Source organism: Varroa destructor, unplaced genomic scaffold (assembly GCF_002443255.2).
Source record: "Varroa destructor unplaced genomic scaffold, Vdes_3.0 BEIS01000004.1, whole genome shotgun sequence".
NCBI classification, from domain to species: Eukaryota; Metazoa; Arthropoda; class Arachnida; order Mesostigmata; family Varroidae; genus Varroa; species Varroa destructor.
Genome location: NW_019211457.1, coordinates 23,070,181 through 23,088,192, shown reverse-complemented (window position 1 = coordinate 23,088,192; position 18,012 = coordinate 23,070,181). Strand labels below are relative to the sequence as shown.

Here is an 18,012-nt window from a genome sequence, read left to right as displayed (position 1 = left end):
TTACCCACAAATGTAAATTAGTGCATACGTATGGACAAAGAAATAGTTCTCAATTATCAATCACGTGCTTAAACGAAGATTAATTCGATAATTACGCTCTTCAAATCTTCATGATTCTTAGCCAAAGACTGCGAGAGGCTATCCGGGCAAATGGGCATAACGTGGTCGCGAACTTTTCTTACGATATCTGTGCGTATCTGCTTACTAGACGCAAAAACATAAGAGGATTACGGACCGTTGTAGGGAATTTCTGAAATTTTCTGTAAACTGTACTATTCCTTATGCGATTCAATAAGGTTGCCGATCGTACACAGTGAGGTTCTTGTCCTCTGTTGATGAATAACTCTACAATGCGTTTCCGCTTGTTAGCATATTACAAAACGTTGCTCATTCAAGTCATCGTTGCTTCTCGTTAGTCGATCAATGTCAGTTGTTACTTAACGAGTAACATAATTTACATAAGAGTTTATATATCTAACCTTAATAAATTTGCCCCGCTATCATAGTTCAATAGCAGACTATGTCTGTCTGCCTGCCTGCCTGCCTGCCTGCCTGAATTTTTTCCGATTCCACAGTGAATTCGTTATACATTATGTTATATGAAGAGAACACGCGGTCGTAAACCAAGCTTATTACTTTTCATATGTATACTATAGTAATTTTCCCTGCTATAGATAATACTACGCGGGGACCTTGCGTCATCGCATTATACGCTGGGAGATATCGTTGAGGCTGCAATGTCCTGCTTGTGAATCTCACCCGAATGAAAGTCTTTCGAATCAAACTGCCCAAAAGCCCCGGACGAAGTTTTCCCTCGCACGCAATTTTCGATACACAATTGCCTGGACTTTGGACGCCGTAAACAATCCGTGCCTTCCCCCTTGCGTGCCAGCGTGTCGTACCATTATGTCTTATTGTTAGTGCTGTTTTTTTTTCAATTTTCGGTATTGTAGGTCCCGGCCATTTTCTGTGCTAGACTTCGAAGCGGCTTTCGCTGTTGTTAAGCTGCTTTTGTCAAGATATATTTCTGCGCTTAGCCGAGCGTAGCAGTCATTACCAAGAAAAACGGTATTCCCCGATGGAAAGCACAAAACATTTTTCTATGCCTATGTAAACTCGGTTCAAGCAAACGTGAAAGAATATATTATCTAGCGTGCGCTAATTGTGTTTCAATAATAATAACGACGGTGGTAAAAATGAAAATTTAACCATAATGCTTTTGTGTAGTCTGCCTGCTTGCATGGATGCTCTCTGTTTAGACTATGAAATAGCAATTGTGTTTTCAGCATGCGAAGTTTTCTATCGATTCATATTTGTACGATAGATCGCTGAGGGAATTATAGCTACGATGGAAAACGTTAGCCAAGTTGCAAATTTATTCTAACTTTCGAGAGACTCCTTATACTGGAACAGTCTATGTGTCTGTAAGAATGAGTCTGGTGGCACAGTGACCCTCTACTGACTTGTATCCTCCAGTGCAACTGGATAGAGCGCCATGTACACAGCGTAATCGTTGGGCTATCGAAAAAGTAGGTGAAATAATTTATTTTTGCCCTATAGAAAACATTAATCTGATACGTGCTTATATAACCCCTTCGCTAGTCATCGTCATTGCTCATAATATGCGTGGGACTAGAATTATATGGAACAAACGTTCCATATGACATATGATGATGTCTCCTTCTATACGCTCTACGTGCCAGTAATGTACATGGGTTAAAGAAAAAATCCGATACAGATCATCACAACTTCTCGCAATACGTTCTAGGTAACGTCCGACAACTGTATTTTATCCTCTCAGTTAATTTGCTATTGCCTAACTTGTTCATAATTTTCTAGTATTTCTAGAAATTATTTAGGATTATATATTGAAGTGTTAGCTTGGAGAACATTTAATAAATGACTGGATTTAAAAAAATTGCGTTACCCGACACAGAAAGATAAAGTATTAAAAATTTTAATAAGTTTTTGCAGTACGGGATTTTGTTTAACTTTTGAGAGCGGCGTAGGCTTACTTAGTCATCAGATTTGTTTAAATCCAGATGGTTATAAATAATATAAACTTATGTGCATGCGTGCGAAAAGAACTCTATTAAGGGATATATATGAAAAACTATATCATACATATTCACAGATTCAATTGTAAACGTCTCGGAACGGTACCACAAATTGCTTTGTCTATTAAGCCCTATATAGCAAAAAAGAACTCATCACACTTTACTTAAAAGTCAAGTCTTACCAGAAAAACTTCGTGACGTTGAAGTTTTTTATTCGTGGTATTGCTTGGTAGAGGCTGGTACAGCTTAATTTTGCGAAATCCTATCAGACTCACACCGAGGGTCTGCCAGTTCTAGTGTAAGGTCCCATCCCTTTTTTTTGTACTAATGGCCTTCTTTATTCTTGTGAACACGGTCGGAGCAACACTGAGGAAGTTTCTGATTCTCCTATGGGTGGAAACGTTAGACCCAACACCGGGCAATATTTAGCCGTTTGCCCACAAACAGCTAAATATTGGAGAGGTGTTCAAACAAAGGAGCAAGCGGTTGGACAAAAGGCAAAACACTGCAAAATGATAGCTGAATGAACAGAGAATTCTTGCTTAAGCTGCAATCGTTTCTTCCATCACTCACTGGATTAAGATCGGCAGCGGTCAGGCCTCCGTCTTTGGCTGGACGTAAGCTGTCTGCGTACTTGGACGTCTCTATGAGTGTAATTATGTTTGTTGTTGTTAGAAAAAGTGCTAGACCGACGATTTCACGCGCATATTGCGTGACTGCGCGTAGCTGAAACGTAAACGTCTCCAGAAGTTCTGCGCTCTGGTCCAACAAAAGAGTGGACCCCAGAGAGCCGGCAAGGTCTCCTTCCCTCTGCCACCATGTCATTCCATTGTATTTCCATTAAGGATGCGTTTTCTTCTCTTACTGCCACCGCCGCTTATGCCTCCGCTACCACGGTCGGTGCGCTTGTTAGCCATGTTGATGATTTTGTTTTCTTTGAAGTATTCAGTCCGTCTCCCTGTGGTCCGCCCCACCTTTTTCACCCCGCTAGACCATAGTGGTGCCAGCGGTTTCGTTATGATATACTTGATGCCGTTACTATAGACGTTCGACCAATGTAAGATTCGCAATTGTAGCTTATTCTGGTACGGCGAACCACTGACCTTTCAGCGTCTCATCATTAAGTCATCAGGACAGGCACAGCTAAAATACTCAGCTGCTTCTTCAGTGGCCAACATCGACAACACTGAGCACAACGAACGAAGCGGTGTTTACCACATGGAATAAGAATGGTGAAGAGGAAGATAGATCTTCGAGATTTTTTATTGTTACAATGCTGCCCAACAATAGGGATGCTAGGGTTGACGCAAGTGTTAGGGCGGGAAGGAGTATTTGAATAATTTGCTAGGAAAAGCGTAGGGAGTTTTGTTTGGGAGTTTGGGGCTTTTGCGAGTGTCTTTGTAGATCGGCCAGACTGTCGAAACTAGCCACACTGGGCAGACGTCCAGAGTGGCGTGTTATTACAGCATCTTGCTAGCAATCTTTTGCCACATAGTGTTTTACAATTCAAGCAATAAACTGTCCTCACAGCATCAACCGCGGTCGAAGCCGACAGTGGAGCGGCATGGTGACCGCCGGAATCTGTCTAGAGCGTTTGACAGATGATCTTTTTTGCTCACTTTTTGAAGTCTCACGGTTTTTAGCTTACGCGAAAAAAAAGAAAAAGTATTTCATTAATGTGTTCAAACAGAATAAACACATATCGAGAGAAAGGCATGCAAGTCATGGTCCTCATACGGTCCTAAGACAATCTATGATTGAATATGACAGCAACGGTCAAATTGAATTGGCATTTATAGATTTGCTCGTAAAGGGAATTCAGGTCCATTTGAACTAGTACACAAATGTCCCAGCAAAGAAAAATCATTAGGAATAGTCTAACGCGTTTGATGAAATGTCCTCAGAAAGTCACAGCTTCGATGCCCAAGGCCAGCCATTGTTTATTAACTACTACAAGTTAGACGAATATCGATGGGCTAAATAATCTGGCAGGATCAACGTAAGGATCAGTTGCTTTAATTACGGTAACAACTACAAACAACGTTACTGAATTATGATAGTGTGCGATCAACAAAGTCCGTCTTTTGACAGTCTATACTGTCTTTCTTTTGCCGTTGGCTTGTAGATCGTATTGGCGACAAAACTATCCGTGAGGAACAGCAATATCTTCTGGATGACAGAATCTGCCATTTCTCCTTTTGTCTTTCGATGTCAACCGGTGTTATATACGCTTTTTTTGTGCACAATTTTTGACCTTTCGCTAAGCAAACATCGGCGTTTCAGGCGCATTATTGCGACCATGCAAGATATATGATAGGGACCACGCACGAGCACCTAGCGATGGTCTCATCTAATTTTAGGCGGCGAGGGCATACAGGCTAGCGCCCTGCTTTGTCTTATCTCGCCAAAAGATATTCTCGAATTAATTTACCTACTATTTCCCGCACTGTTTTAGAATGGTCATATTTGAGCTGGCCTTTTTGGTGCCGTTGTAGTCGATAAAGATTTTTTGCAGTTAACGATCGATAGTAAAATGAAAATCACTCGAAAGCACGAAATCTAAAGGCACGCACACAGTACGTAGCATTATGATACATGCGTATGCTAAACTTACCGTGCGTCGTTTCTACACGAATCGTTCTATTTGTCAACTAGCAGGATTTTTACTGGAAAATTCCGAAGCAACATGAACAAGTACTATCTTTGCTGGCGTTAGCGGTCCGGGCATAGAAAACAATAGTGACAAGGTAAGCATTTACGATGGGGAGGAAGTCAAAGAGCAAACTGTTGCCCGCTAGGCAACTAAATGCTTCCCTGTATCACACGAACGGTTAAAGGCGGAGTCACCATAGCCGTTGTTGTTATTGTTGCCATACCGCAGCTGCCCCAGGAGCCTCGAGCAATGTCATGACGAAAGTATCATTGCTAGCGCGCGCTTATTTCTGCGAAGAAGCCCTTTAATTTGAAGAATTTCTTCAGCGCCAACAGACAAGATTATGCCGATTGCGAGCAGTCGAGTTATCAGACCCTGCCGACAGCGGCAAATCTGTTCACGGTTAACGCTACATTTGACCGACCCGACAACCGCCAGCGCCGTCCACCCATCATCCGGACGCTGTTGACTTCACATTCAAATAGCCTTATGCTTGTGACTGTGACAACAACGAATATGATTACTATTATCTATTATATAAAGTCCCTGAATGTCAGGAAGTAGCAGGCGAACAGCGTCACCGAAATACGCAGCGGCTGAAGAGATTCTCAGAGCAATTTCTTTACGTTATGTTGAACGACGCCAGCATTAAAAACAGATGGGGCAAATAGATATTGGGGAGAAGAGGAGAGGCAAACAGGCGAATAGTTGCTAACCTATAACGCCGAATTTTGAGATAACAGCATTAACGAAACGTGGAGGGCAAGACAGTGTTGCCCCAGAGTAGAGGGAGGGGACCCCTGTGAATGAGTCTCGGCCCATTGCTGGGTCGCGGCTGCAGCCGCGGCAACGCTGAAGCCGTTTAGTACGTGCGTTTTAATGAGCGACGCTGATGGTGCTTCATGCTTTTCATGGCTCGGTGATGACCTTCAACAACTGCGGATCTCTTTCTTCGCATCTGGCGTCCTCATCGTCGTCATCATATTCCGTGTCCATTATAGACAGACGTGTACCGTGCATTACAACAGCCATACTAGAAATTATCGTAAAAAAAGAAATTCAGATACGCCGTTTAGCGCAACTTTCGGCTGATGTCGACGACGGTCCACCTTCACTGATCTGTTAGCACGACAAGGGCTTAGGTAGCGTCATGGAGTTGAATTGTTATTATGTATGAGCGCTGGCCAGGGGACAGAGAGACAAGTATCACGGGCGTTTTTTTTACCGTTTATTCTTCAGTCGCAACGGGACGGCTGTAGGAATGAATCGGCTATTAGTAATTCATTCAGGCGATGGCTAGAGATAGAGTAGATGACACTATATACTAGCGTGTTCCGGCTCGTCGATATACTGAAGCCAAGTCACCTTTCCCAATGTCGTTTTGGAGTAATTCGAGGGAGTGTGAATTCTATCAATTGTCATCGAAATATCGCAGATGAACCCTGCCGATAAATTAGTACGGACACCGCATTTATCAGAGTCTGGCTCGGCTACTTAACGAGGTCGAAGCAATGACCGTGAGCTTGTCAGCGACTGGGTTAGAAAAACGACACGTTTGCTATGTAATAGAAAATGAAAAATTTTATTCTGCAATGCGTTTGTCGCTGAGTAAAAAATTATCTGTATACTAAAATTGTGTATATATTGATTACGTAAACTAGGTAGAGTTTCAATAAAGCGAAATTTACATAAAGATTTTCACACGCAGTTATTTACGCAGGCTGCATGTTTAAGATTCAACTTTTATTTAATATCTAATGGAAGCTAATTTTCAGGACGCAGCGCATACGTTCTGCGTAAAGATAGCGATGAAGATTTTTTACGGTATAGGTGAGTTAAGACACGACAAACTTATTTTGGTTTCAGTTTCTTGCTACGAGCAACTTACTGTCAAAAATATCTCGTTCATGTCAAAATCCGGCTTGGAATCTGGTTTGACACAATGATAAGCGGACGTATTAATGTTATGCTATTTCTAAAAAATCCACACTTAGCGTAGGGCATTTACGATTTATACGTTCTAGGCGGGCTAAAATAACAGACATAAATGTATACGGCCTTTTCAAAATCGCGTGAAGTTTATATCGATTCTAACAATGAATCGCACAGACCTGAAAATATGTGTTTAGGCCCAGGTTTTGAACGTCCCGCCTGCTGCTGATATCAACCAACGAGCCTTATTTTATAAAGGTACTTTATTATGCGTTCTCGTCCACAATTAATGAGAACAATCCTATCTTTATAAAATTAGTTTCTGGCCAATAACCTACGGAGCTCATAGGCAGATTCGGAATCTTTCGCCTTCTCCTTAAAGCATACATTACTGCACGTACCAACCTACATTCGTTCTTAAATAATGTTTCGGTGGAGCAGGCGTCTCGTAAATACGTCGCACGGGTAACGATAATGCGTTAAGCAGCTAGTCGACGTCAGGTTCTAATATGAACTGTTTTTTGATAGAATAACTTATCATAATGAAGTTATTTTAGATACTCGCTTTAGTTTTACCGCGTACAAGATCAAAGAAAAAAAAAAAACAAAAAAGGTATACCTCTGGTACAATCTGACAGCGGTCGATGATTGACCCCCCACACTTAATAACACAATAAACCACAAACGTCCTAAATCTGTGTACGACAACAATCTTACCTTCCTGCCGCCGTTTATCAATGGGCAGTTGGTTCACGTCGTCTATAAGGAGCAGTACATGTCGTGAGGTCGAAGCTAGTAATAACACCAGATAAGCTGTTCGAAACCGCCCAACGGGTTTGGTTAACTGGGGCTAATGAGTATCGTGGACTTTTTCTCAATGCCCTTACTTGTCATCGGCACGATATTCATCTAAAAATATGAATGCCCTTATCATTTGCTGCTTCCCTAACGCATTGCATCGGGGCAGTCTGGGTTAACATACGTTGTAGCAATAAACCCGTTGATCACATAATATTAGCCAATTGGAGCCATTTCTGCCACTGCCTATTGGAGACAATTTACTCTTTCTGCCTACGTGGCAGCAAGGATATTTAACTGAACACTGCAAACCAAGTTAATTTGATATTAGCCCACTTTACCACGCAACCGCGAATCTGAATATTGATCTATTAGAAGATTATGATGATTGCTCTCTGCGATGGGTCGTATTCTATCGGTCTAGGATCAAATCCTGACCTGTTAGTTTCTAAGTGTTGTGGACGTCGAAGTAGAACGTTGACGGGTACATGTAAACTCAATTAGACTGAAGTTCCGGTTGTTTACGTATGAATTATATTGACTTAATTTATTTCTATTATAGAAGTGATCAATGGAAAACAACAAATAAATTGAGCAACAAAAAGAAAGCTGGTTCGATAGGTCCATTCCGACCAGCTTGCTTTAGTACCTGGTGATTCTTGTTCCTACTAAGTTTTCAACAGGCTTCGTCTTTAAAACAGCGACCGATTAAGACCGTCCCTTTTTTAGTACAAATTGCTGTTATTTACTGTTGAGTTGGCAAGCTAGAAAGTAGCGCTTTCTTTTCACCCCAGTGATACACGCATAACAACAACATAGTATCCAAGCCCCTATTGAGATTAGCTATTACTGCGCTATAGTGTTCCACACGGGTCGAGCTACTGATACAAAAATTGGCGATCAATACAAGAATTCAACCTGTGAGACAGATCTAACTTTGCGACATATACTTTATCGTTCGGTTCGTGCTTTATTCCTATTGAATTGCCAATTCTAGGGCCTATCAATATTAACAATAGGCTGCCGTACAGTTAAATGCGGTCTTTTTTGAAACGTCCATTTAGGTGCGACAGAGATATATAATCGTAAATATGTGACATTTATAATCAACTGATTGTCCAACAGGCGGTCAACTGTGCCAGGCAATCGAGACCCGCTCTTCTTTAGGCCCATTTCTTTCCAGTCATCATCAACATCTATAGATAGTCTTATTCGCCGGATGGACCCTGTTGTATCCTACGAGGCAGAAACTAGCTATATTCTTTCGTCATTTCGAAGACTTACGTATTTACCGTAAAGAGGAAACAGAGAAGAAGTATTATACAGTTCACACATAGATTTAAGATTATTGCCGTTTTTCAAACAACCTAACTTTCTCCATCTGTTTTCCAGTTCTCATGACAGGGGAGCGATCCCTTTCTTATTTACACATTAAGGAACATTTCAGTGGAAACCTGGGTCGTCTCTGGTGTGCTCCACATAAGCTACATGTTACCATAGGATCAACTGTATACTTTTGCAACGTTACAAATCTACGAGTGTATTAGCGTAAATGCAACCGCGCCTAGTGGCAAGATTACGATCAATCAAAATTCAATTTAGTTGGAAAGGCCACTTTCTATGGCCTATCGGAGTTCCCCGAATCGAATATCATGTATGGATAATCTCGACTTCTTTTTTGCAGATGACTTTTTTCAAAATTACTCTGTGAAAGAAAGAAAGAAAGAAAAATTGTTCGGTGATACCCGCGGCTTTCGTGGTCTTGGTGACGATGGTTCTCCTTTTATATTCGACAAAAGCGTGATGACACTTGTAAATATCCGTACGACCAGACTAACTGGGGGGCGCTTCACTTTGACCTTGTGTAACATCAATCTGGTAATGATTTTGTATATGTATATACATATGCCGAGTCGAGTTTGTGCAGTGAGTGTTATACTTTGCTTATCATTTAGTTTGCCTCAAAAAACTGAACCTCTTTTACTTCATATTCAGGCTACCATAGTGTGATTGGCATTGTTGGTTATCTTTTGCAGAAGGATGATAGACCTCGTGTCTACGATGATTCCAATGGCATCTCGAGATTACCATAGTCTAGACGGTCGGGGTGTCTGGCAGATACCGAGTTGGTTAGTTCAACAACAAAGATGCTAAAAAGGCCGACCATCACAATTTGATCCTATTTATACCGTTTATACCACTATCGAATCTGAGCTTTTTGATCATTTTACAGTACAAGCCGAACGTTTGGTGATCACATCATTGGAACGACTTTTATTCGGCTAACCAGATTAGTGACTGGGCGAAAAGGTCTCGGTACGCATGTATACATATCTGTCATAAAAACAGCTGCAGGGACAAAAACATTCGAACGTCAAATAATAAGACGATATCTAGGATAAATGGCAAACAGTGGTCGGTAAATCCGAAGGAACTATCTAAGGGTGCAGTCGCAAGGCCCTAACCTGATAAGAGGAATTATATGATTTTGACAGCTTTCTTCTGTATAATGAACTACATAACTGTGACATCAATATGACATTTTAACGTACGCTTATCTAATAGCAATTCAGTAACAATACAGGTAGTCCTGAATTTGCAGAGGCCCGGGCTCTGCCTAACGATAACAAAGTATTAGTTTCTTCTCCTTACGAGCACACTTACGGGTACTTATGAGCACAGAATGTATAAAGTATAGTATGTCCCAGTTAACAAGATAAAAAAGTGGTTTTCCAAAAACAGATTAGTCCCAACAAATTAACAAGACGTACAATTAATAGTTGAGTCTTATTTTCCTAGGTAAAATTAAGCAATATTATATGGACCAAGCCATAAGGACCTGATTACTCCATATCGACTAAACTGAGGGTAATTTAGCGCATGTCGTGTACCGAATATTGAACCATGTGGCTAGCGGTGAATATTCTCACTGGATTCAACACTCGAAGTCCTAAATCATTCATATACAAGCCTGTTAAACACACATGACATGTTTTAATTTTATAATAAAGTTATCTTTTGATTCGTCCTAATCCCATCAGTTAAATGAAATGGAAGCTTCCCTATACATATAAGTAAGGTTTATTAAGATAGACTCTGCATACTTTTGGTTAAAACGAACCTCTTAGTTATGACACTAGCATTTTATCGGGGTTTGAATGAAGCTTTAATTCGAATTTGAACTCTATAAATGAATGTAAAAGAATGCCCTTCTGACACCCATTTTATTTCTCACCGATATGAAAAAATGCCGAAGCAATCTTAGATATTTGTGAAATGGGCGGTGTCAACTCCGTCCCTGAGAGGACTTTTCAAGAATTCTTTGAGAAGTTTAATAATGACATCTTCGAACTGAAGTATATATCGCATCATGGTCGGCTCACCGGTACCGATGCGGGCCGTTTAAAGGCACTTCATCCAGTCTACATTGAGTAAGGAAGGCGCTCAGTAAAGAAACTCGTGAATTAGTTTTGAAGATATGCTATCGTCATGAGTATATAAGATGATCTTAAAGCTAGGAGTCTGGATGTCCTATGAGCTGCGTGAGTACGATGAAACGCCGCTTTTCATAATGCCTCATCATCTCTCCTGGAACTGGACCATACATAGCCAAAATGACAGGCTTCTACATGGAATTGCTACAAATAACAAGTGTCTCTACGTTAATAGATACCAGGGAAAGGAACTGGTAATTCTGGGTTTATACGCCCAAATTTAGAGTTAAATCTGGTTTTGATCTTGAAAGGACCATCTTTTTGACTTGGCAGGTTCGAGGGTGGAAGGGTCTTATACACAGGGAAATGCTTGAAAAGAGCGAGATAATCAGCAAGGATCTCTATACAGCTGTGTTGCATTATGCGAATGAGGCTATCGTGATAGAAAGGCTCGATCAGCAAGGTAATATCTGTCCACGACAATATCAGACCACACCTGGACAAGGTCGTTTAACTTGAGTCGGAGGTTCGTGCACCTACCGGAGCCTCAGACTTTGCACCGACGGGATACCGTTTTTTCCGATCACTGACGTATAGAATATGTATTAGTATATTCAACAACGAAGAGAGTCCCAAAAGCTTTCTGGACGAATTCTTTAATGTCAGACCTGAACATTTCTGGCAAATAGAAATAAAAGAATTGATTGGAACTTGGACAAAGTCATAAAGAGTGGCAGCGGCTATAATATATTATTTTGTAGATAGAATTCGAGCTCCTCGCCGCGATAGTAACTGGCGACGGCTAAAGAGCTAAAGATGTCTGCTAGAACAATGACGCACGCGATGAGGGCGCTCTCGTAGGCCGCCATCTTTGCTACTGCCTCTGCCGGAGACAGACTTCGATTTTAAAGTGTTGTTAACTGTATGATCTGTGCTTGTTCGGTATTGTTAGGCCAATAGATATTTACTGGTTCTTAGTAAAGCAAGAATTAATCAGGAGATCATTTACGTTTCTCTCAATTTAATCGTGCCTGTTCTGTACTGTATAAGAATGTGAGGTTACATATCGTACACACAATTTAATAGTGGATACAAATTTCAGCATCTTGAGACGTCTTGCGTATCATACCAATGACTGCCCTGTCTAGACGGACGACACCGACCCGAAGTAGTCGATAGCCTCTCATATCGCTCTTTATTGGTTCGTCGCCGTTTGTTACCCTGTTTTAAATCTAATTTTAAAAAAGTCTACTAGATAAGAACTAAATATGAGTTGACGGCTATCCCTGTAAGATATCCTGTGCTAAATATTGTTTAGATATACGTTTGAATCATTCCATGAGGCATAGTTGATTGAAAAATACCAATATTTTTAAGGAAAGCCTAATAAATTATTATTTCTGAATTTCTTTCTAAATTATTATTCCGTTTCCGAAAAAATCTGAAAACCATTATCGGCCAACTTATCATAATATATATGAGCCTTAATATTAAGTGAGAGTAATTAATAACCTCAGATGAAACTTGAAACAAATCTGTTGGGTCGTTTGCCCGTTCGTAATGCTGCTCACAGAAGATTCGAATAGGTAATGGGTGAAGCTTAGAAGGGAGAACGCTTTCAGCGGATGGAATCAATTGTATCTGGTCTAGGTGAACTACTCAAGCGATTGACACTTTAAAGAAGTACACGGATAAACGTTCTAATAAGAAATACGCTAATAAGGATTCCATCATAGATCCGATCTATCCCGAGAGGATTGGACGTGTGTGACTGTTTGCGCGCTGCATTATTTATCAACAAACGAAATGCATGATACGAAATCATATTAATAGAATTACTGGGTCTCAACTTCATCTGTCTCTGCTAGTACTGCGTGTAAATAGTAAAACAGCTTTGAATGATTATTCATGTTCACACTTAGAGTTGTTAACCGAAGTGCTAATTTACGACCAGAAGTCATGAAGCATGAGGTCGAGGCTAAAAGCTTTGCGCAACGACAGCCATTTCTTAACGCATCTGCTTATGGTGGCATGATAATATTTATTCAGTCATTTGTGCGTAACAGTATGGGAATTTAGTGAAACCTTTTATCAGTATAATGAACCTCAAAGGAATAGGCTGTTTTTTTTCTCGCTAAACTGCAGTGGAACACATTATGTCGCGGATTAATTTGGCTAGTCACGACTTTGATGGTGCCGCGGCACTTCTGTCTGTTTCTGCCCATCTTATGAAGACTTATCTTGAAGTCTTACACAATAATGGAAATCGTAACACAGATGAATTATAATTACATTTCATATGATACATTTATTTATACTCCATATTGATCTTAATATTCCGCAAGAATCTTCAGTAGTAATGACCGTAGGATTCTTCATGGTGGGGATAAATACCGACTTTGATCTTTTGTATCTGAATACCTTGATCTTCGACAAAAGCGTAGTGGTGTTTGTGGTTCCCATGTGACGAGATGATCCTGGGGTGTTTCACCTCCACCTGTCAATATTCATCGATTATGAACATCAATGTGGCGTACAATGGTGCAAGGTTTCGCCACCTAAACCTTTTCCTCCACGGGCACGTAGCCGTATTCTTAGACGAACCGTTCGAAAGCTGTAGGTTTTTCTTGATCCCCATGAATTCATCGGAGCAGCAGGCTCCACATAACGTTTGTCAAGCCACAGGTGATTCGTTTTAACAAAGGGTAAATTGGCGACCCCTGTTCAACTAAACGGCTAGGCATACTCTGCTCAGAATGTGTTCGTTCGCAATACAGTTTTATGATTAATGAAGCGTGCGATATATGTGTGAAAAGCGAAGCGAGAAATTGAAAGGAAGATTGCAAAGAAAAAAATTTCAAAAAATAATTTCAAGGTTAATATTCAAGTCAGTTATGTTTCAATACCAAACCTTGTACTCATACTCTCCAGCGACAGCCTGGTGGTAATTGTGATTATAGTCTCCATAGTGTTGTTCGAGTCCACCATCGTAAAGGTGGCCAGCATTCACAGTTGCACTAAGCACACTAGCAGTAACAAGAGCTCCCATGGTAGACAAGACCGCGTTGGAGAAGTACATATTTGTCGTTTTCTGTTGTTTGCCTGTGTGAACGAAGCCTTTTTTGGCCTAAAACAAGCGCACGTGTATATATATGGCATTATGTGTCTTACCCGATTCTTGCTCAGGCACGAAAACACCAGGAAAGGGTCGGCCGCGCATGATTCAATTGGGGGCCGAAAACAGATTAGATGCAAAAGCGAGCGATATTTTCGTCATACCTCATCCACCCCGTCTTGTAGTTTACATAAAATCTGTATTTAGCTGTTGGTTCTTCATGGAGTTTTTAAGCCCCCTTCATCTAATCACCTGGCTAATTGATCTGTGCGTTTAAACTTACTTTGCTTTTTGTTTGATCGCACTGTCCGGTGCACGAAACAGCCAAGATCAAAGCTCCCAAAAAAAAAAACCAAAGAATAATCACGGTTTTTGCGTTCGCAGGCGGTCCATCAATAAAAAATAAAAAAAAAAAACATAAAAATACGTACATATCGCTTATATACGATTGATTACGGAGACATCGTTACGTTTTAAATCATAGCTACCTGTTGTTGTTGTCAAGCGACTTATAATACGTTTTAGCCCGCTCGTGTTTTTTGGTTGAATGTAGATACGAGCCGGCATCATTTTCAAGCCACTCGTGCGATCCAGTTCGCTGTTGTGTGGGCATTTTTTTGACGCTTCTTTTTAGCAGAAGTAAAACTGGGATCTTTGGCTTAAGGTTGAGCCCACTTTATTTGCCCCAGATAGATACCTTTATTCCAGGCGCATCCGAACAATATCAGAAAAAATTACAACTCGTCTAAACCGAAGCTCGCGTTGATATTTTGCACTATTGAAAAAACTTATATAGTTGTAAATAATCTGTTTTTAATTGCTCGGTTTTGGTCGAATGCCCTGTTCACTCAAACAGTTCCATGAATAAAAGTTTGTAAATGGTACTCTCAGAACAGAATTTTCCGATTTTAAGTAGCAACAACGCTCTACAAACGACGGCTATACGAAGATACGATTAGCTTTATCTTCCCTCAAAAAAGTTTAATCCTATTATAATTAACATGCTTTAATAGCAGGTACTTAGCTAACAAAGACGTTTGGTATATTATAATATATATACGATAGCCCCGATAACCGTTCGCCTATAGAGAGTCGTTGGCTTCGGTAGACTTCATCGTTATCTAAAACGAATGCATTCAATCAGCTATCAGTGAAACTGATCGATCTACCCTCATGAAGAAATACCGTATGGTATCATCGTCAACTAACGAGAGTAGTTAATAATTAGGAGAATTGAACACCTCGTAAAGCTTCAAGATCTTCGAGGGCAGCAGAAATATTATGTTAGAAAGACTTAATTATATAATTAAAATGGAGTAATATATGCCGAGACAGTGCCATTTTCTATAATATACTTCTCGTGACCTCATATTATTAATATAATAATCATTACGATTAAGAACATATTTTTACAAACAGTCAATTTTAGCGAAACGCTCTCATTCCGGACGTTTAGTGCTAACACTGTGGGTAAGCTATAATGGTCCGGACGAAGCGTTTCAAGATATGCCAATGCTGCCTATAAAAGATGCACTTACCATTAGGGCCAATATTTCCCAAAATCTAAGGTCCACTGCCTCGACCATTTAGAAGATACAACAATTGAAATACGTATTTTTTCCCATATATAATGTCTGACGCTGCGCAATATCAAAAAGTGTAATATTTTATGTTTTTCTTTGTAAACATTTAGGGCATTTTTTTTTTGGAAATGTGTTCTATGAAGCTTGCTTATCGATCATGTTATAGTGCGGTTAAGTCGTGGCTACAATCGAATCAAATCCGCTACATATAGTTTGGCTCAGATCAGAGGTGTAGATTTTTCTTATTATCGAGCTATTATTATTAATTATCGAGCAAAAAATAGTTTCTCTATAATAGCCTACATATTACATGATTCATCATCGACTCTATACTACATCCTCTATGAGTCGTATGTTTTTTTTTCGCCAATTGATACATTGATTATTGTCTAAGAAGAAAGATTAGATAAAAAAATATCCTATTTTTTTTTCCGAATTCTCTCAATTTTCTCAAGTTCTATGGTAATACCAAATGGCTGCTACGTCTAGTATTATCACTTAGTAAGTAATATCACTTAGTTCTCTGCTAGATTCCAGCTAGCTGCAAGAAACAAAAAACACTGACTATTTACAATCATGGCATCAAAATAGGTTGTTTTTTATTTACACATTTTATACAATGGACCCGATACACCGATTGCGTCCATAACATTAAATGGCAATTTGAGTTCTATAATGGAATTTTCTACTCTTCTCTTCTTTTTTTCCATTTTAATTTTTAGCACTTTACTTCTGTATTCGTGAAATCCCAATACTGACTGACCGACAAGACGTTTCTTATATATCTTTCTTTTTCGAACGAGGGACCACAGTTCAAAACAATTATTGCTCCCGGTGGCAGCCTAGGTGAAAATTAGTCTTTCAGTTGCCGTACCAGCCTAAGACTACCCGTACACTGGCGTTACTTTCGCTGGATACAATCGTGATTCGTCCAGATAGGAGCGGCGTTTCGGTCAAATGCACATGACCCTACAGCCTGTTACGGCACATCATACAATACACATGATTCCGTACCAAGTAACGCGATCGTCGTTGCGTAACAGTCGCTAGACAATTCACTGTCCATAAGCGACGCTGAGACTGGTCATGATTTCATCGAATGTGATCCCCTTTGTGAATAGATTTAGACAGAGAATGACACTCGCAGTAAAACTGCGCCGATTGCGCCAGTTTTTACAGAAGGAAGTTTTTATGCGCCTATTCACACACACACACAAGTACAGAAGAAGTACACGCTAAGCTGACAACGACCCCCCCCCCCCCCCCCGCGAAGCCATTTCGCTACCTTTGGTATAGACCAGCTCAGAATCGGGCAGAAGATGCACTTATATACAATAAAGAAATAACAAAAAACCTCCCATGGAATTGATCGACTTTTCCCATCTAGAACTTGTTTAAAAAGATATTTTGAGTGTTAGTTAAAGTGAGCATTGAGATTTTGCCTTTGTCAAGTAAGTAAGAAGCAATTGATCATCGGGTACCGATATCGGAGAACACCGCGCAGATAGGTTCGATCTTGAAGTTCCATCCAGAAGAGACATCCGTAAAAAATCGTAAAAAAGAAGCGTCGACTCTGGGTATTGAGAGATCAGAGCCATTTTGCACGCCATAGTTTAATGGTATCCATAGTCATGGCCCTCTTCGTAACCATGTGCCTCCACATGGGGATAGATGCCGACCTTAATATACTGCTCCTGCACGCCCTTATCCTCGACGAAGGTGTGGTGACCTTTGTGATCTCCCGCGACATGTGTGGGGTGCTTCACGTCAACCTAATGGAACAAATCAAAATGAAAGTCAGCTTTAATATTATTTTATAATAGACTAGTTATACACACACAAGCTAATTATATCGAAAATCAAAAGTCTAAGAAATGCCAAAAATAAATCCCTATACACGATCGAGGCTTATTATCAATAGGGAAAACGTGTAGGAGTTCGGTATAGAAGTTACGCCTTCCAAACAGATGAAGAGATAGGTTTCTTTATTCTTCCTACATTAAATTCCTTTGAAGCGATTATCACATGCAAATCCATATACCTCCCATTTCAACGGGACTCTGCATCTACGGTTAAATTTCTCTGCTCTTAACCCTAAATATTGTGAGAGAGAATATATTGAGAAAGACTATTGTGTGACCACTTCGTCCAACTCGCACGCACCTTGTATCCGAATTCTCCTGCAACGGCGTGGATATGTCCATGTTCTCCGGCCCGGGCCAGGGAGAGTATAGCGAAGAGACATAAGGTAATAAGAACAATTACCTTCATGATATCTCAGTAGTCGAACTGAATAAGAATACAGATGTGCTTGCTTGACCGTATACAGCATTTTCTCGTTTCGCTCGATGCTTTTATCCTTAACGGTGGTCAATTACCATGACATGGGGGAAAGCGTTTTACTGAGCGTTTGAATTGTTTGTTGTCGACTACTTCGTTC

General features: G+C 40.3%; 3 protein-coding genes across 18 annotated transcripts in view; 1 reads left to right on the top strand and 2 right to left on the bottom strand.

Annotated features, from left to right (window-relative positions):
- The window catches only part of LOC111250301 (excitatory amino acid transporter 3-like), a 152,352-nt gene that overhangs the window by 85,585 nt on the left and 48,755 nt on the right, over positions 1-18,012 (top strand). The window lies entirely within an intron of this gene.
- On the bottom strand, positions 13,153-13,980 carry LOC111250306 (uncharacterized). The gene is made up of 2 exons (XM_022805332.2): positions 13,786-13,980; positions 13,153-13,371 (listed from the first exon to the last, which is right to left on the bottom strand). The coding sequence occupies exons 1-2, from the start codon at positions 13,951-13,953 to the stop codon at positions 13,225-13,227; spliced, it is 315 nt and encodes a 104-aa protein (XP_022661067.1). The 5' UTR covers positions 13,954-13,980; the 3' UTR covers positions 13,153-13,224.
- Positions 16,140-17,893, bottom strand: LOC147755974 (uncharacterized). Its single transcript, XM_086986986.1, has 2 exons — positions 17,736-17,893; positions 16,140-17,344 (listed from the first exon to the last, which is right to left on the bottom strand). The coding sequence occupies exons 1-2, from the start codon at positions 17,841-17,843 to the stop codon at positions 17,186-17,188; spliced, it is 267 nt and encodes an 88-aa protein (XP_086843112.1). The 5' UTR covers positions 17,844-17,893; the 3' UTR covers positions 16,140-17,185.